Source organism: Aythya marila (assembly GCF_965140915.1).
Source record: "Aythya marila genome assembly, chromosome: 5".
Lineage (NCBI taxonomy): Eukaryota > Metazoa > Chordata > Aves > Anseriformes > Anatidae > Aythya > Aythya marila.
The window spans coordinates 12,933,470-12,953,636 of NC_139046.1; the positions used below are offsets into that span (position 1 = coordinate 12,933,470).

Sequence of the window (20,167 nt, forward strand, 5' to 3'; positions counted from 1 at the left end):
TGGAGTAAGGAGTAGTAGCCTCTAATGGTCTGCTCATTCTTGTACGGGAGGCTAATGCCCTCGTAAGCTGCATAGCAGAAGTGATAGCTTCTCAGCTTGAAAGGCACCCACCCTTTCCACATCGAATCCTTCATCCTGTCCAAATAAAAATAAGTCTTCTCAAAAGTGGAGGAGTGACCTAGCACCTAGGTTGAGATTTGAGAATCATTAATCTTGTAAAGTTTATCCAAAAACATGGTGAAGAAATAATTAGCGTGAAGGCGTCTCTGAGGGCATCAGGAGTTGCAGTTTCTTTCATGACACTGAACATGAGATGTGGGCCCTTGGATATCACTGCTTCCCAGAAAGGAAAATATTTAAAAGTCTTTTTTCTTGTTGTTGGGGATTTTTTTTCCTCCCTTTATCCGGTTGCCATACTGCGTAACTGGCTTCTAGTCTGATAGTGTTTTAGGTGACTAGAATAACAGTCTGTCTCTTTCCACAGTGGCTGCAGACAATCTGGCAGCAATCACTGTTACTTTTTAATATTTCTGGTTATTTTGAGATATCCTCCAAATGTCTCAAAGAAAGCTTGGAATGCTGAAAGGGAAGAAGCAATTTTTTTTATTTTTTTATTTTTTTTAGGAATAGCAGCATCAGGAGGAAAATGAAATTCAGCATGCTACTATTTGTTTTTGCAGTGGTCATCACCCTGATTGCCAGCTCTGACAATATTTTCACAGAAAGGGTAACTAAATAGATGGTATTTGTTCTTTATAATAACTCTTTCAGTAGAATGTCAGGACCTGCATCTAAATGAATATATTCACATTTTCATGTTCCCATTTTTTATTTAAAGCTTTTCCCCTCCCAACTTTCTGAACTACTTCATACAGCTGTAGTAAGTTAAAATTAGGGTTCATGTAGTGGATAATGTCACGTTTCATAGATAATATGTAGAGATCCAGCCATGTAAACCTCTAAAAGCTAGATCTAATATTTTTTATGTATTAAGTGTTTGTTTAGTTTAAATACATCTATATCTTTTTTGATCAGCCTGAGCAATTTGCATGCTATGCAGCAGACATCTTCTATACTTTATTAAATATCTGTCAATTATAAATATCAAGGTTTTACATTAATGTCAAGATAGTACATCAAAAATTCATGGAATATGTGACTTTTTTCAAGGGTATTTAATACTTAATGCATTTGTGTCATTTTTCTTTCTAGATATATTGACAGGTTTTATTAAGTGTTTGTTAGGGAGATTTCATTTTTACCAAGGGACTATAAAGAGAAGCTGCATACTAAATCAATTTTTTAATCAGAATATTGTTCTTTTTTGTGTGTCTTCAGATTCTTGTAATCTATAGGGTTTTTAAGTTATGTACTAACATAGTCCAAGTCAGAAATCTAACGTGATCAAATCTGCTGATCTTAGAGCATCTTAACTTTTAAATAGCTGCTAGTATATTGTACCACAGCATGCTATAAATATGGTAATTATGTATGCCAGGATTTTATTATGGCTTGTGTTTTTTATTATAAGACCATTGATTTTATCCCTGATCATAATTTACTAGTGTTTTTTTTATGAATTATGTCTGGACTGTCCCAATATATGGGCAGTCCCTGAGTTTCATGGACTTAAAAAAGGGGAGGGATGCAGAGCATTTGGTGGCACCCAGAACGGGTGCCCATGGGCTGCGTGTTCAAGTCAGGTCATTCCAGAAGGACTATTTATGTCAAGTGAGCGATTAACCTCGGCACAATATGCAGTCGTGAGATGTCTTGAACAGAAAAATCATTCAATTAGATCTAATACCGATTTTGCCTTGGAGATGACTATCGGTATTTGCTCCGAGTCAGGGCTGAGCGTGTTGGCCGGTACACCCTGTGCAGCGTGACCAGGAGCTGCGTGTGCCTTGTGTTTGGTTGCTTTGAAGTAGAAATCACTTTTGCACTGTTGAGCCCTTTGTGGTCAGTCTGTAGTTAGTGCCTTTGTACTTTCGCTGCTTGTGAAAGAATTTAGTTCTTTGAAAGTTCAGGGAGAGGGAGGAGAGCGGGAGCGGGCAGAGAGGAGGGTCCCTTTGCGTGCCTGGGACCTCCTTAAAACCCTCATTTTAAACTTAAACTTTACGCCAAGACCTCCAAAATTCGGCATATGGCAGCACATACGTTATGCTAAGAGTATCAGAGTGCGGCGACGACCCCCGAGAGCCTGCTGCGTCGCCGCGGCCTGCCGCCCCTCAGCGGGCCGCGGCCGGGCGCCGTTCCGCCATTCGGCCGGCAGGGGGCAGGGGCAGCCCGCGCTGCCGGCCCGAGCCCGACGGGGCCGCCGCTTGTGGCCGGCCGCGGGGCCGCGGCACCTTCCCGGGCAGGCCCCGAGCCCGGGGGCTTTCTGCCGCCGCCTCCGGGGCTCGGGCAAACGCGAGGGCTTTAAAAATAATAGTAATAAACGAGCGAGCGGCTGGTCTCATCCGCAGGGTTAACCGGGGGGCTGGAGGGAGAGCGGGCACCTGGGACCTGCCGCCCCGCTGGCAGCCTTTTGTGATATATAATTTGCCTAAAATTGCGCGCTGGGCGCGAGCTTTTGTTTCCTAATTGATTTACGGTTTTGAGCCACTTTTACCTCATCCCCTACTGTCCTGCGCACGGTGCCAGCAAGTACATTACAGCGAGAGATGATAAATTACCGCGCACTTGTGATGCTAATGCCTCGCGAGGAGCAAACCGTGCTACACAGAGCTTCTGGTTAGGGGTGTCAGAGACAGGGCTATGCAAAAAGTCATTTGTATCTTTTGGAGTAGCCGTTTGATCATTTACTTCAATTTGTCTGGGAGACCTAATTGGACCTGGAGATTAAAATTTATGCGATTAGGGTTTGCCATTTTGTGACCTGGGACAAAATTCTAAAGCGTGTGTGCGTGGGCTGAAAGCTACCTGTATCTGTGAAACTTTAGATAAGTTAATTTGTCAGAAAAGTAACAGGCATTACAGCTTCTTAAAGCCTTCTTCAAATCTAAGTATTTTGCATGTTAATGGCAACTACAGTATGCTTTCTCAAGTGCAATTGCTCCACTTTTAGAGCGGAGTGCGTGTAGATGGGTTGATGCAGGTAATCTGTTCTAATCTGATCTCATCTGTTTCTCACTAAAGCTATTCAAATTTTTTAATGTTTGATTTCTGAGGTGTAGCGCAACTTGTACTGCATAAAGCGTTTAAAGGCATAGGGGAAGAAATGCAAATTTTGTCATTTTCTTATTGCATTTGTGAAACACCTTCCCAAGATCCTAACACAGGGGACATTGTTAGAGTTGGTGAAACCTAAATGTGTGTTTTCTGTCTGATTTCTTTCTCTTGCCCTTTCACCAAGAGCTGTGTTTTGGTTTACCTTTGCATGCTCAGTCCACCTTAAATTTTTTATTTTTGTACGATGTCTGTGGGTTCCAGTCTTGAAATATGAAGAAACAGATTTATGGCGGCTGCTGGGCACAACAAATTAAGTTGACAGTGATGTATGAGAGCATAATAGCATGATGATCCCTCTGTAGCGCGGCTGGACGCCTCCTGCTTCATTTGGCTCTTGTTAGGATCTGTTAGGCAGCTAAATAATGAAATTCTGCTGACTGATTTCTGATTTCTGTTTTCTTCCTCTTTTCACCTTTTCGGAAACTTGCATTTCCCAGACCCATCCCAATGCCAGCAAACTGCCCTTAAAGGATTCTTTCACTTACGATGACTACAGGTTGGTCTGTCTCTTAATTTTTTTTTTATTTTTTTTTTTAGTGGATTGTGGGGCCTTCGAAATGCTTCATTGGTGGGAAAACCCTATTGTTATTGAAATGTTAAATGTAGGATTTGATACTAATATATTTAATGAAGAAGAAAGTGAAATAAATATGCAGATTTTAATAGTTACAAAGGAATAGTCATTATGAGCAGCTAATTTAGCCAACTGGCACACACAGTCTGAGATTAGTACGGTAATTTGTTGTTTTTTAAGAAAATCAGTCCATGTTGCAGGAGGTTTGTTTTTTGGGGTTGGGGATTTTTTTATAACTTTATTTTTTAAGAAGCTTTACCAACATGTAGTGGAAACTAATATTTACGGTGTCTGTTGAACTGGAGAGCTTAAGCTGTGCATGTGAAGCATGAGTGTCACTTGGAGATGCTGTGGGGGTGACATAATTAAGATAAAAATAAGAATAATTAAGATAGTAAGAGCTTTAATTCTGTTAAATGTTTAAAATAGCACAAATAAAAAGCGTTCATGACGTATTAGAGGCTTCTGGGTAAATCTAAGAAACTGAGTTTTCCAGAGCATGCCTACTTCACTTACCAGGGTCACAGAGGAACATGCCAACTTGCATGTGAAATTGACTGAAATTTTCCAGATACTGAACTATGCTGCTGTTATGTTTCAAGTGGTGTTTGTATATCAGAACTATCCACAATTTTAACATGATTTTAAAAAAAAAAGATAAGTAAACTTCAAGTTGACAGTATCTTTCTAAGCAATCTGGAGTCCTTCTGGAAAAATCTTTCTGAAAGTCTAATTCTATATACTAAATACTTGCTAGCAGTGGAGTCTGGGGAGTTAAAAATTTCACTACGTTCTGGCCGTACTACATATATTTATTGTGCTTTTTGAAAAAAGGAACAGCACCAGAAGAAAAAAATAATTTTAAGATTTCTTCTTTCTCGCATTTAATATTTTTGTCTGAAGCGAAATAAAATTGGAAATTTGGGAATGTATAGAAAGTATTGAAATATTAAGCTTTTCTGAGGATTCCTGTAGTTGAATAAGTACCTGGCATTTCATTTTCTTAACCTGCCTTAGAAAGGTTTTGAATTATGTCAGTACTAAATTATCTCTTTTTAATTATTATTTTAACCTGGGTATCTGAATGTTTTTTTTTTCCATTTCTTTATTCTGATGAGTAGAAAATTTACGGATACTGAGCTAAGCTCCTGCACTGAAGAGAAGCACTTACCAAAATATGCCTGCATCACTAGATGACAGTGCCTTGCAGTTCAGGTAGTGTGTGAGCTCTTTAGAGAGCCAGAAGGAAAATGCCACCTGGCTCTTGCAAGAGCCTGCACATAGATAAGAACTACTGCTGCTGCGCAGTAGCTGTGAACTCTGAAGCCTGCAGAAATAGCTGACCCCAGGTCTGGGATATGTGGTGAGAGGTATGTGTGCAGAAAAAGGTTGAGGAAGTGCAAGGTGACATGGGAGGGGGTCCTGGTTGAGGTCTGGGAGGTGTGAAGATACGATTCTGTTGCAAAAAGTGCAGAAGAGGCGTGGGATCACAATCCTGATTTGGAAATTCAGGGTCTGTGTTCATGTCTTGGAATCCCTGGAGCTGCTGATTTATCCCATGTTACCTCTTGCTGTTATAAGTCGTTGTGTTGTGTAAGAAAACTAAGTTTGGAAACTCCTGGTGTAAATGACTGCTTCAGACTGGTTTGCAGGCAATCATATATTGATGTTTCAGCATCGACCACCTAATGTTTTTATTGTTTTTAATTTTTCTAGATGGGCAGTTTCTTCTGTTATGACACGGCAGAACCAGATTCCAACAGAAGATGGTTCCAGAGTTACATTGGCACTAATACCTCTATGGGACATGTGTAATCATACTAATGGACTGGTAAGGTTTTCTTCAGTGTTGCTGAAAGGCTTATGGCTTAAGTATTAAGCCGTTCAACCAGCAGCAAACAGTTTAATAACACTTTTCATTGCACTTCTTAATACAGTTATTTCATCTTCCTGAATGGCCCTAGAAGACTAATAGCTGAAAGAAAGCTTTGTCAGTTTCTTAAATGTCTTATGGTAGCTTTTCAGTGAGAATCTTCTTCATCTAAACAAAACTTTAAAAGTGATTGCATACTTGCATACAGTTGTGTGTTGTGTGCATATAATGGACCTTTAAAAGTTTTCAGCTACATGATACTTTTTTTCCAGACAAGCTTGAATATTTCCATTTTTCTGACTTGAAGTTTTGTTTCTGACGGGTCTGACAAAGATTCACAATACAAGGTAGATCTGTACTGAGAATATGAAAGCAGACAATGATGGAGGTTTCCTCTTGTAGCTACCACTAGGGAAAGTGGTTAGAAATTTGCAACTAAGAAATACTGCCTGCTCTTCTAAGCATGCCCAAAGAGCCTTGTTATGGAGACAGCAATGACAAGAACAAAGCCTAGTTCAACAAAAACAGTACATCTGTTACTACATCAAAGAAACAAAATGCAAAAATACTACTTTAGGGCATATTAAACATTTAAAAGGTGACATATGTATATAGAAAGTCAGACCTGCTGACGTTTTGTCTTAAGTGAGCTAGTTCAGAGGATGAGGTCTTGATTTCATTAACAGGCTAGTTAACGTTGAAGTGAGGAAATAAAAACCTGCAAGAGAATGGTTTTTCAGTGTTATTTAGGCAGTGTCACGTCTGCTTCAAAATTTATAGCCTCAAATTATATTTCCAGTAGATAATATTGCTTACTGTAAACAGAGAATGTGGCTATACTATTTCAAGTAATCTGCTCCTTTTGTGGGACAGTTGACCTGAGTGTTAGCCCAACTGAAAAGGGTAGATTTAGATTAGATATTCAGAAGAAATTCTTTACTCATAAGGTGGTGAGGCACTGGCATAGGTTGCCCAGAGAAGCTGTGAATGCCCCATCCCTGGAAGTTTTTAAGGCCAGGCTGGATGGACAGGGCTTTGGGCAGCCAGGTCTAGTGGGAGGTGTCCCTGCCCATGGCAGGGGGTTGGAACTGAATGGCCTTTAAACGTTCCTTCCAACCCAATCCATTCTGTGACAACAGCACATGTTAGTATTGTTAGTATAGGAAAACTTACTTTAAATGAACAAAACATAAAACAAGTTGTTTTTCTCTTTACACTTAGCTAATTTATTGTTACCATGACTGTACCAATAGCAGTAGCTAGGTTACAAAGTCGCATGTTTGGTTTATTTTTTCCCTTTGTATGTTGTTCTTTAATGCTGATTCTTGCCTTTTACTATTTATTTTGCAATCTCAGCTTTGATTTCTTAACAAAACTTGTACAAGAGTCTCTGATACAAAGAAAATTGCTTATAATTCAGAAATATATGTATCTCTAGTATGTCTTAGCTGCAAGCATCAGTACTTCCTGTACCCTTTTCCTGCTGGGCTTCTCTTTCTGATGCTTTTGCAGAGACTTGCCTGTATTTATTAGACAACTCTTAATGAATGCCTTCAAAGTTGGGATTAAAGGGAAAGAGGAAGAGAATTAAGGTTCTGTGAGGGGGAAAAAATTAAGTAGCCCATATTAAAAGAGCAGCTAGTTAAGTTGTTTTAATCATTCAAACTTCTATTTAAATTGATAAAGTAATTTTTATTTTTATTATGCTCTTTAACAATGGGTTTGATATGGAGCCAGCCTCTGGAGCCAAACCTGCTAGTGCAGTAGTATATCAGGGCTCTAAGCAATTTTTTATGCTTAAGTGTATCCTAAAGGAGGGGAGGTGGGGAGAGGAAGGAAGCTTAAATGATTTGTATGTATATACAAACTTTACTCATTTGTTTCATATTTCTACTCAAGCTACTTTGAAATGTCTGTAGGCTTAGGAAGGATAGACAACTGCAACATTAGCAGCTTTTCTCAGTCCGTTATCAAGCCTTTTTGTTGTGTGTTAATTTCATTGTATTATGAGAAATTTGGGGAAAAATCTGCTAAGGTAACTGTCTGTATCGTAGTTTATATTATTAAGTAGCATTGTTACACAGTGGGATGAAGGTGGGTTCTGCGCTAATCGCAGCACATCCCTTCAAAATACATGAAGTAAACAGTTTTCCATTATATAAAAGTAAGAAATGTGAGATGGTGTTGATGTGCCACTGTCTAGTCGTTTCCAAATATACAGAAATGTTTCCTGAGTCAATCAGCTACTACATATTCCTCTTCTTGCTGTATTCCACAGGGCCCCTTTGCCCAAGCTAGATAATAAAATGCTCTTTGGGTTTTAACTGGAGCCAGGTCCATCCAGCTTTTTCTTCCTTCTGACAGTATTAATTAGATCAACCTACCTCTAAGAACTATATCAAAATGGTTGTCTTCATGCATTTCTCATTGTTATTCTTCAGTGGGATTGTATTTTGACAGTCAGAGGTTGATTACCAGTTCTGCCAGAGCTTTAAATAAGCTGCACTCTGCCTATTGGGCTGGGTCCATCCGTAATCACTGACCAAGAGGAGTACTGCATGCTTTATACACAACTTGCAATTCATGTATTGGTCTGCCTCAGAAATAAAACTGAAGGGATGTAATTTGTCAGCTATCATGTGGGAAGAGACGTAAACACCCTGTTAATTCTCTTACATGACTGCTATTAAAAGAAAGAAATATAAGTCTGGCATGACATTAAGCTTTATAGAAAAGCCTTTTAGAAGTGGTTTTTAAAACAAAAAACACATCCAAAAGATACAAAAGTTAAATAAGTCCCCCCAAAACTAGTGGTAGTCTAGTGAAGCATGCTTAAACTGACCAAATTCTTCTTTTAACATACTGTAATTCTTCCAACCCTTGAAATTCTCCTTCTACACAGTTATTTCAAGAGACTGGAAGGAAGTTCTTATGTTCAAAAGTATTTCATTGACTTTACACTAAGAAAAATTCAGGACAGGTCAAGTGCTGTCAAGTTTCCTTTTCTTTGAATGTAAGTTGCAGTCTTTGAGAAGGTGACTGCTTTTGAACTTGGAAGGTACGTTTTGAGGGCAAATCCTCTAGCAGTTGCAACCTGCAGGTCAAAGTTGGATAACCTCCTGAACGATGGGTCTTAATTAGGAATTGTTCAGTCCAGCATAACGAATGTGCAGGAATTTGTGTTGAAATGTTACAGTCTGTCTTTTGCAGTAGACCGTATTGCACGACTCTAATGTTCTCTTCTGATCTCAACATACCACAAATCCTTTTAATAGGTCTTAAGTGGTGGCATCTGCGTGTAGTGCAGTTGTGCAAGTGTCCCGCAGGGCCAGGCCGCCCTAGCTTGCGGCTGCCATTTTGGATTTGCTGCATCTGAGATGAGTTCCCTGTGGTCACTTTGAAAGCATTGTTTTGGCTTATGAATGCATCTTTGATTATGCAAGCAGCGTAAAACTATTAATATGTAAACCATCAGCTGGGCTCTCAAAATAACCCACCGAGTTCTATCTTTGGGTAAACTACATCCAAGAATGGGAATTATAGCTAAAATCAAATGTAAGTCAGCTTACGAACAAGTATGTTTTCATTTAGAAAGGCTGAGGGAGAATCTTTGGCTTCTTCTAGGTTTTCCCCAGACACAGCATATTTTTCAGTAAGCTAGCTCTGTAAAGGCTAAATCCAGAATACCTACCATAAAAGTTGTTTTCTGATTGTGCAGCAGCTGACATTCCATCCTGTGGTTGCATCTGTGTCTACATCTTCGATAATAATAATCAGTAAAAAGTAAAATTAAAAAGTATTACGTTTTTAGGATAGGCTTACTTTGGTGTAAACACTCAGGTTTTGGAGAAGTACAGGTTTAAGAAAATTTGTCCTCTTCCACTGCCTACTACCATCTAAAAAGAAGTCCTTTTAGCATCTTAACAGTATCCCCTTCAGATAAAGGGGTCATTTGCAAATAAACTATAATTCTCTGAAAATTGTACCCCCTAAAGATCCACAGTTATCTAATCCATTTTCATTGAGGGATCAAAAATGTGCTGGTAGTTGTAGGATAAAACACAGAATATATAACTGTCAGTACCTTGCTCCTGTGGGCCCTTACGGGAGTGCCTGAAAGCTCAAGAACTTTATAACAAGCTTCTGGTTTCAACATGGGACTGTCTATGGAAGGTACTTTCATCAGAGCCTTCCATTTGCTTTGGGTAAGTTATTTCTTCCCTTAAACGTCTTTAATGCAGAGAATTTAAAAAAGGGTTTGCTCAGGAATCATAAAGCATTTATTACCAGCTGTATTATATTGGGTAGAGAAAGAAATGTATGCATTTGCTATTGTCAATATATATTTCCAATAGGACAATGTTTTATCAGTGCCAGGGGAGATGTTTTAAAAATGCTAAAGGTGCTTTTGTTGCTCTTTGCTTGGATAGATCACTACAGGCTACAATTTAGAAGATGACCGATGTGAATGTGTCGCGCTTCAAGATTTCAAGGCTGGAGAACAGGTAGTGTGAACAGTTATCTGCATAATAGTTCCTTAATGAAGTTCTGTGCTGAAATGTGTTGGAAAGTGAGGGATACTTTGATAAAGGTAGCGTGTACCAATACTTACATGGTAGATAGCTAATCTCAAAAAACTTTGATTCGCTGTAACAGTTTTGCTAATCTGCTACTAGGAATTGCACAAAAAAGGACACTTAGTAACTTCCTGCAAAACTGTAATAGAAGACTGGTGTGGATTAAGTCCTGCTACATTTGAATCTTATTATGATTGGCTAATTCCATGTGAAAATACTGCCAAACTAAATAAGTGCATGGTTTTCAAAATAAAATATTTTCTGTCACCGAGCAGACTCTGATTTTAAGAGGTTATTGAATCCTTATATTTTAGAGAACTACTTGAAATATTTATTCACTGCTAAATGCATATACACAGACATTGAGTTTGGTGTTCTAGCTAAGATTAATAAAAGGCTCATATCCAAAGGACCAAAGATAAATATACTTTTAGACATCACTTTCTCTGCATTAACAGATTGTAGAGTCTGTCTGAAAATTTAGTTGTTTTACATTTCTTGTTAGCCTTTATTTAAGAAGAGGTTAGATGCAGTATACTTGTCAGTCATTTTACTTATGTTGCCATTACCATGCTTAGTGAAAATGAGAAAGGGAAAAAAAAAATATAGCCCCTCCCTTGCATCTATGCATGAACACACACTTTTATCCTTTAAAAAAAAAAAAAAAAAAAAAAAAAAAAAGAAAGAAAAAGGACCAAGAGAGGGTCTCACAAGATACTTGGAACAATCCGGATTCCAGTATTCTGTTTAGAACTGCTAAGAAACAAGTACTGAATGTTAAAGCTAAATCTGTCATGAGATGTGCTGAAGGTAGTGCTTCCAGGACTGTAGGAAATCTCTGATAGTTTTTCTGTGCTGTGTCAGCAGCCAGCATAAACTGTCAGTGTTGCTGCACTCTGTTTTTCCTACTGCTTCTGCAATGGCAGTCAACATGGTCGAAAAAAAGACTCTTTTTCTCTGAAACATCCTAAAATGTTTTCCTGTGGAGTCTCTGAGGTACTACCTTTAATGTATTATTTTGCCAGTCTTATGCTTCATAATCTTCTGGTTTTCATTTTTCTTATGTATTGCTACCATCTTTTTGAAGAAAGATCTATCTGAATTTTTTTTTTTTAAGTATTGCTTTCCAGAGGTATATTTATCCTCATTGCTATGCTGTGGTTCACAGTGATTGTCTATTTTTTGTGTGGCTCTTAGAATTTGTTATGGTAGTCAAATATTTTCTGTTTTTTTTTTTTTTTTCCGATACCAGTATGTTGAGTTAAAAGGGGTCCACGTTTTTTTTAGTAGTGATCCAATTTATAATTTTCCACAGCTGGCAATAGATGTGTTGTATAGCTGTTCTGGCTGCACTCTTCATTTCAATTATAGAGGCTTCCTCTATTTTCATTTTTGGTTTAGTGATTTTACTTTGCTATTTATCTTTTTTTTTTTAAAATTCTGTGCCAACTTTAACTGTTATTAACATTGTTAAAGTGTGCTAATTATATAATGGTTTAGTCTTTTAATATACTATGAAGATATTACTTACAATTTCAGTAGGAAAAGTGAACTATCTCTGCTTTTACTGCTAAAAAGAAGACAGAAGTCCACAGAATCTATCAAATGCTGGCCTTGAATTCAGCCTAATGAGCCTAATTCATTCTCATATGGCCTAATTTGCTTTCCTTTGTAAGAGAATACTGCCTGATATACATACGACAGTTTAATGTGAGATAGAACACAGTAGTTTTAAACTGGACTCCTGAACTAATTGAGCTAGTGTTTCTTCTGATCATGCAACATTTCCTGTAATCTAATGGAGATTTGCACTGGCATTTCATCTCCCCTGGTTTTCCTATGCATTTTGTGGAAGGGCCTTGCTAACCTGACTTAGCCCCTACCTTAACATACGTAGGCAGGTCACTCATTCATTATCTGAGCGTTACTGTATAATGTTTACTATAATTAAATACAACGTTTAAGCATTTAGTGCTTAGGGCAAAGACTTCTAATCTAAAATTGAAAACTAAGAAAGCAAATGGCATCACTAGTGTTGTTGAACCCTGAAGAGAACATCATCCTTTTCCTCTGTCAGCTAGCCAGGAGTGGAAACTTTTCAGGTATCCAATTTCAGGTATCCAATTGCTGAATCCTAAAGTGTTAAGTAGGGAGTTCTTTAAATGTTGAACTTTCCTTTCTGTTTGACATTTCCGTTATCAAACCATGGGCAAAAACATCCCCTCGATGCAGAAGAAAACTTACTACTCAGACCACTTGTTCCATGTGCATAATGGAACAGCCTAGCTCTGAGTGAAAAACTATGTGAGCCTGTAAGGCTGTGGATGTGCACTTTGTCTACACCAATAGCTGTAGAATTTATTTAAAAAAAATTATCATTGTGGTTGCAATCAAAGATTATTAACTATCTATAGGTGTTTCAAGAAAACTGGTTACTAGGCGTAGGAAATGTATCCCAGTTGGGGATATCTTCACCACAGGTAACAAAAGGAAAACTTAATTGAATTTTGCCCTTTTTAAGCACCAAAGTTAATCAGATACAAAAGCACCTGTAAGAAATGAGATTCTGCTTCTGCTATTCAGAGCTACCTGCTTTTTATTCGCTTTTGGTTAAACACTTTTTATAGGTTACATTTGGAAACTTATCTTTGTATATGAATTAAAGCAAAAAAATAAATATTGGCTGAACACAGATCAGGTCTCTGTATGGTATAGTTTGAAATATCCATATCTATTGATAACATTAAAACCAAATCAAAGTTGTTCCATTCATTACTCTGTTGTGTGAGCATATGGGGAGGAAAAAATGTCCCCAGAAACACCAGTTCTTTTAATGGGTCTTCCTTGTCTCAAAATGCTTTTGGCCTTTAGAGGTGTAACATCATTGAAAGCTTACTTCCAAATACAGGTATTTTATGAGACTGTGATGGAGAAAAAAAAAAAGCATTTCTGTTTTATGTATGGCATGAGAATCTTTTCTCTCCTTTCTCTCTGTTACATGGCTATGTTTGCATCTGCCTCTAAAGTTTATTGCCACTCTGTACAGCATTTGAACCAATAACAGAAAACAAAGCACATTTCTTTATATAATCAAGTATACCTTGTACTCTGAAAAGTAACTCTTTCAGGAAATAACTTTCAAATTATGTCAGATTTGTGAGCTGATCTTAAGCTTTTTTTTTCCTGTTCCTTCACTTCTCTTTTCATCCTTCTAGATTTACATTTTTTATGGCACTCGGTCAAACGCTGAATTTGTGATCCACAGTGGTTTTTTCTTTGATAATAATTCACATGACAGAGTGAAAATAAAGCTTGGCGTGAGTAAAAGTGACAGGCTGTATGCTATGAAGGCAGAGGTCTTAGCTCGTGCTGGTATCCCAACGTAAGTAAAACACAATGCAATGTTTTTTAAAAAATATTTATAATGTATATAGTGTCCAGTAGAGCATATATAAAGCTGTTCTGTGTTAGTTTTCTTAGGTCTAATATTTATCCTGTTTGTATAATGAATTAAAGTTATTGTAATAATATTTACAGAAGTTCTGAGCTATATTATCATCAAATTTGGACCATATATAAGGGGAAAAAGTCTTTGCTTTAATAACTATTTGAACAAAAACAGAGCAAGGATTAATTTGAAGCAATCTGTGGTTTTTCTTTCTTTCCTATCCCTTGCAGACATACTACGATGCTCAGTATGTGAACCACAGCATTTTCCTTTAGTCTTTTCAGTCCAGAGGGTACTGTTAGGAGCAGCAGACGTGAAACATTGCATTTTCATGAATTTATTATGAAAGCCGTATAAAAATCATTGTAAGTGTAAAATTGTAGAGATAATTGTTCTTTCCAGATACAGGTTAGAAAAACGTTTATTCAGTTTAAACTAGTTGCTTTTGTAACACTTCATTTGTTGTATTCTTTAAGGTCTTTTGAAATAAGTTCAAAGGTATGACAATAGAACTTGCATTTACTCTTCTTGTTTGCTTGTTTCTTCTGTTAGTTCTAGTGTTTTTGCCTTGCACTCCACTGAGCCTCCAATCTCTGCCCAGCTTCTGGCTTTCCTTAGGGTGTTTTGTATGAGTGAAGGTAAGATATTTGATAAAGATAATCCAATTCATGTTTCGTGGCTTTGTTTTTTTTTGTTTTTTTTTTTTTTTATTATTATGCAGGAAAGTAGTAAACATTAATATAAAACATTAAGCTAGAAATTCAGATGAGAAATATGTTGGAATTTAGATTGCAAACAGGTCTATAAGCTAGTGAGAAACCCAATCTTTGGCCATGTGATATAAAGGAGTATTTTAGTAACATAGTCCTTTTTAGAACTCCTGAACAGGTGATCCAATTCTTATTTAATCTCCTAGGCTGTTGTGAACGAGTGACTTTTGTTTTAGAAATGATTCATGAAAGAAGGTCATATGAGATCTAGGGTGTTATTACACACTTAAGATCATAGCAGATTAGCCTTTACTACCAGGATAATTCAGGTATGGAATTGGAATATTCTGTATTGTACGAGAAATACAGAAGAGATTTCAAAGCTGAGTATTTAAAATATTTTGGAAATTTATAATCTGAATTCAATTTATGTATTTACAAGTAGTCTTTATAATGTTTTTCTTACATTAGTGACATTTATGGGAATAATTTCATGGCAGTGAGGGAATTCTCTTGCAGGTAGGGATGCTGTGCAGATGATATGGATTTTAACACCAGCAGGAATATTGAAGGAGTTAAGTTTTCTGTGTGTGGTCTCTTCACTATCTTTTATTTAAAAGACAAACAGACTTACCTTCTTGAGTGTCGTGATTTCACTGCATCCTGGTGTCCATCTTTTAGATCATACTAAGAAATTCAAGTAAAGAAACTTTAAGATCTTGATGAAAGGGTTAAGGTGGTGATGAAGGTGAATTTCCTCATGGAGGAGAAAATATAGCTGGTGGACATCTTAACTGCATTTCTCAGATATGATTGTGCTTATTCATATGTTTTAAATGCTGTATAATAAAAGTAATAAGATTATTGGGAAACTCCGTGCAGTTATACCGTTAGCAGAAATTTACTGACTTGTTAGTCCTCCTGTAAGCAAGTGGAAATTTAAATACATAGCAATCTATACGGCAGGCTTCATTCAAAATTCTGCTGTTTGTGATGCATTTTACTTGAGGTTTGCGATAGCTGTTTTGCAGGAGTGAAATTGGATAATTAAAAAAATTAATAAAATTTGTGTAATTCACGGAGCTGATTAAGCATTTTCTACTCCATATGACGTTTTTTGATGGATGCCTTTTGACCAGCTATAGGTAGCTTCTGCTACTGAAACAGATTACCAAAATGTTAGGAAAAAATAACTTCATTACTGTTTGTGTACTTTCTCTGCACTGTTACTTTTATTAACAAAATGTTCACTGAACTCTTATTTGTTACTCCTGTTTGTTTTATTTATTGGTTATTATACAAAACATCCCATCTCAGTGTCACAGAGTGACATTCTGTATAAGAAGCTAAAACACAGATCTTATTTCAGAGTGGAGGAGAGGGTCCTTTTTCTGCTTACCTCAAGACTTCTAATTGCCTGTGTGAGGAGAGTCCTAGAATTAATCAGCATATTTGATAGTTCTTGTTTGAGGAAATTTGTTTTCCTTAGCTGCTCAAAGCTATACTATTGAAAATAAATCTTTCTGCAATTTGTCAACCGTCAAAGTGAATGATAAGATTGTTTTTAACAGATTGGTTTTATGCTTATTGCAGAAGAGCTGAAGGAACATTTGATAGGTGAGCATGCCATTGATAAAATCTTCACTCTGGGAAACTCTGAGTTTCCCATTAGCTGGGACAATGAAGTTAAACTTTGGACATTCCTAGAAGCCAGAGCATCCCTTCTTTTGAAAACCTATAAAACAACTGTGGAGGTAAAATTATTATTATATATAATTTAAATGTCTGAAATGTTTTATTATGATTGTAAGAAAAGATACTTTGTCCCCATCTCCTCTTTACAAACTTTCATCTGAACAGTAGTACATAATTCATTTTGCACTTTTTAAAGTGTAGAAACATATTTGCATTATCTAAGGAAAATCAAATAAGATTGCAAAAAAGAAAATTTTGTTAATGTAATTTTGTTAATGTAATTTTTCTTTGATTCTCCAAATAAAGGCTACTTGCTTTTTCTCTGCAAGTAAAATGTGGAATCAGTTTCAACTTGTCTGTTAGTAGTATTCTCCAAACTGCAAAGAAGCATGCTACTACTATAAGCATATTTTAAGTGAACCTATGTTTTGTATGTTTGTGAAGTCTCCTGACTTGTTATGCAGGCTGACCTATGTGGAGAAACGTTTGGCTTCTGTATGGATTTGTGATAAAGTTCACTGGGACTCCATGCAGGCCCCCTCATTTGTGTATGTCTGTTTGGATCAGCTTGAAGAAGCTACTGTCACTTACTGTTAAAGCATAGAGAGGAAAACTAAGGGATTTGTTGTTTTGTTGGTTGTTAGTAATAAAAACTTGCCTTTTCTTTTCTACCAGGATGATAAGTCCTTCTTGGAGACCCATGACCTTACTTCACATGCGATAATGGCTATCAAACTGCGCTTAGGTGAAAAAGAGATCTTGGAGAAAGCAGTAAAGAGTGCAGCTGCTAGCCGAGAGTACTATACCAAACAAATGGCAGATGGAGCTCCGCTTCCTAAATATGAAGAGAGCAACATTGCCTTGTTGGAGAACACTGTGGCAGACTCTAGACTCCCCATTGTCTTGAGAAACCTAGATGATGTGGAAGATCAAGGGGACTTAAAGATTGATGAAGCTATGGATGCGGAAGTCACAGAGAATGGGTTTGTAAATGGTGAAAACTCTCTATTTAATGGGACCAAATCAGAAAGTGAAAATCTAAATAAAGAGGAAAGCCACAGAGAGACTGAAGATGCCAAAGAATCTTCTTCAGAAAGTACTGATGAGGTTAAAGAATAGTCCTAAAATATGACTTTCTTGTGAAATTAAATTAGCTGAAGTTTATGAACAGTGCATTTATGTTGGTGTGTTTCTTTGTTAACATTTCTCTTTCTGCAGAGAAAAATGTTTTTGCTGCTTTATATAAAAATGAATTTTTAAGTTATTTAAAAGATTTAGCATCCCTTTTCAATTAAGATTGCCATCTTGCTTTCAGGCAAAAACTGGGGAAAGAGGTGCCTTTGGAAGATTTTGCAGCCCTTTATTGAACCAAATGTATTTTCTTCCTGGGGAAGAATTAAGCTCTTCTATCTGCTGTGCTTTTGTTGTTCTGTCACTCTGACTACCGAAATTAAAAGCTTGCTCTGCCTCCTGCCAAGAAAAGCAGAAGGCAGGACTGACTCGGTATTGAGCATGAAGGTGGGAGAGCAGTACAGCAGAAAACTGGATAAGAGGATCAGAAACTTGGGAGACTGGAGGAAAGCCTGTTTAAAATCAGGTATGCCAGTCCAGAAAAAGGTAAGGTGGCAACCTTATGATTGGTAGTTATAAATGTTGACAAGAATCCAAATTGTATACGCTTTGTGATCTCTGAAGATTTCAGTTTTCTTTGTCTCTTTTGTTTACTGTATAAGAATATCTCATCTTTCTTCTTCAGTCAGAGCTAGGCTGCTTCAATACAACATTCACCAACTTTTAAAGGCTGACTTTTTTTATTTCCAGGCGGTACCTTTTATTTACAAGGTTGGCAAGTGCTACTGGAGAGTTTGAAAGCAGATAGGCCAAGCCACAGCTTTAAACTGTACTGTTCAAAGTGAGGTTGCTTCCCAGCTTCTTCAGGTTTTCACAGTTAGCTAGGGATTTTCAAAGCTCCACTTTTGACTAAACCATTATTAAAAGGAAAATATGATTAATATTCCTGTCTGCTATTCCTTCATTTCTGTGTTGGACATAACATTGAATGTGACGTGGTTACCCAATCTTACTCAATCTTTTGCTTAAGATACTAATTGACACTGTTTTCTTGAAGGAAATGGCAGGTAGGCTAATGTATTTTTGGCCCAAGTCCAAACCAAAGCCAAGTCTGCAGTGTGCTTTGCCATTTAGATTGTGTCTCTGATGCACATTACTCGATACCTCCACAAGTTAATCAGGTCTACTGTCTCCAGCAATTTTGGTCACCCTCATACTATGTTTTAACTTCTAGACGAAAACAGTACAATCCTACCACAGTGCAATATCAGAACCAGGATAATTCCAAGGCTTGACTTCGAAATTACCTGGGTACTGGGAGGAGTGGAGGGTGGAGTATTTTTATTTTGTGAGTGAATGGAGAGGTATATAAAGTGATTTATTTCTTTCTCAATATTAAGGACATGGTCTTTTACCTTTTGTGTCCTTAAACTCAAGATAATGGAAAGAACGGACAAGCTTGGACAACTGTTGAAAGTTCAGCAAATGTTGCAACCTGTTCATCCAAGATCAGTTGCAGTAGAACGTCTTCTGGCATATTCATAATTTTATTAGATTTTGCTTCTTTTATACTGCAACTTGGAATATGTGTTTTTGCATATGTTTTTGGTGCAATGCACATAAGTAGTGACTTTCAGGTTGTCATAGCAGTTTTGGTGTTCAGCTAGGATCAGTCTGGGGAAAATAGAAAAAATAGTTTTTTAAAAAATATTTCACAGAATGGCATGTTGCCATTGCACCTTGGATATTGCTTCACCACTAACAAGATGCTGGACCAGTATTTTTGTAACTATATGCTGCCTTTGGTAGAATGTTATGAATTGTTGTCTTGACAGTTTAAATGTCATACAGAAGTCGTTACTTTTCAGTTTTTATTAGGACCAATATTCTATTTCTGCCAGCTACATTGCACAACATTGTAGTAGATACTATGATGAAATCCTGAATTTAGCCTTCCCTGAAAATAACTGTAATCCAGAATTTACATGCTTTGATTGAATCTGATACACTGTATTTTGTTCCTTTATTTGCTGATATCTATGGCTTAGCAAAGCCTGTGGTCACCACAGGACAGAATGTGTGGGTTTTCTTGAATAAAATATAGTTCTACGATGTCTTCCCTAGTGAGTGTATTATACAAACAATCTCTACCTGCTGCTGACTGCTGTATGTTTCTGGGTGTGGGGAGAGAAATATCTGTGCAGGTGCACAGATGAAGGTTAAAGGAGAAATATCTGACCAAAAAAAAAAAAAAGATTCTACTAAGCAGAAAGAGAGAAACTGGTCTATTAAGCACAGAGCCGAATTCTTACTCTTCGTATGTTAGTGTTATTTAGCAAAATGTTGCACACAATAAAAATAGTGAGTAATCTAATTTTGTAATTTGCATTTTTCCTCTATGCATGTAATGATTTCTCAGAAGCACTAACCTAAAACTTAAGCTTTTTGAAAACTGAGGTGGAAATGAAAAAAATTGGCACTGATGAGCCCTTATTACCATCTGTCATGAAAACAGACCTTTCAAAGCATTTTAAAGTTAACTTTCTTCATAATGTTTGGTTAAGAGGCTGTTCACACTAATCCCAGGCTAAATGCCAAATCTTGCTTCTGTTTAGCTATCTATATGAAGTGCTCATGCAAGAAAGACATCACATCACTTGGATTTCTCGGACTGTTCTCCAAAAACAAAACAGGAAAAAAAAAAGCCTTTTGAATTTTACATGAGCCTACCTACTGATGAACTGTTTCCCTAACAACCTACAGCTTCTCAGGCTGTACCCTGTAGGACTGTATCCTTAGAGCCCTGCTGCTGAAGTCACAAAATGCATGAAATAGAGCAACAGCCTCCACTGAGTAACTGCTTGTGAAGTATATAAATGTAACCACAGACCAAGTGCTGTCATGAGTACACGAGCTGAAAGCCTCTTGGCTGTGGAGGTAGGTTGATTTAGGATCTTGGTTAAAATTAGTTTTGTTTAAGTACCT

At 37.2% G+C, this 20,167-nt stretch overlaps 1 protein-coding gene across 1 annotated transcript in view; it reads left to right on the top strand.

Annotated features, from left to right (window-relative positions):
* SETD3 (SET domain containing 3, actin N3(tau)-histidine methyltransferase) overlaps positions 1-19,296 on the top strand; it is a 58,005-nt gene extending 38,709 nt beyond the window's left edge. Inside the window, exons 8-14 of the mRNA XM_082760456.1 lie at positions 3,672-3,730; positions 5,525-5,639; positions 10,112-10,186; positions 13,474-13,640; positions 14,259-14,344; positions 16,010-16,170; positions 16,787-19,296. Of these exons, the coding sequence (XP_082616582.1) occupies positions 3,672-3,730; positions 5,525-5,639; positions 10,112-10,186; positions 13,474-13,640; positions 14,259-14,344; positions 16,010-16,170; positions 16,787-17,230 (1,107 nt within the window). The 3' untranslated portion in view covers positions 17,231-19,296. The remainder of the gene's footprint in view (positions 1-3,671; positions 3,731-5,524; positions 5,640-10,111; positions 10,187-13,473; positions 13,641-14,258; positions 14,345-16,009; positions 16,171-16,786) is intronic.
* The last annotated feature ends 871 nt before the right edge of the window (positions 19,297-20,167 follow it).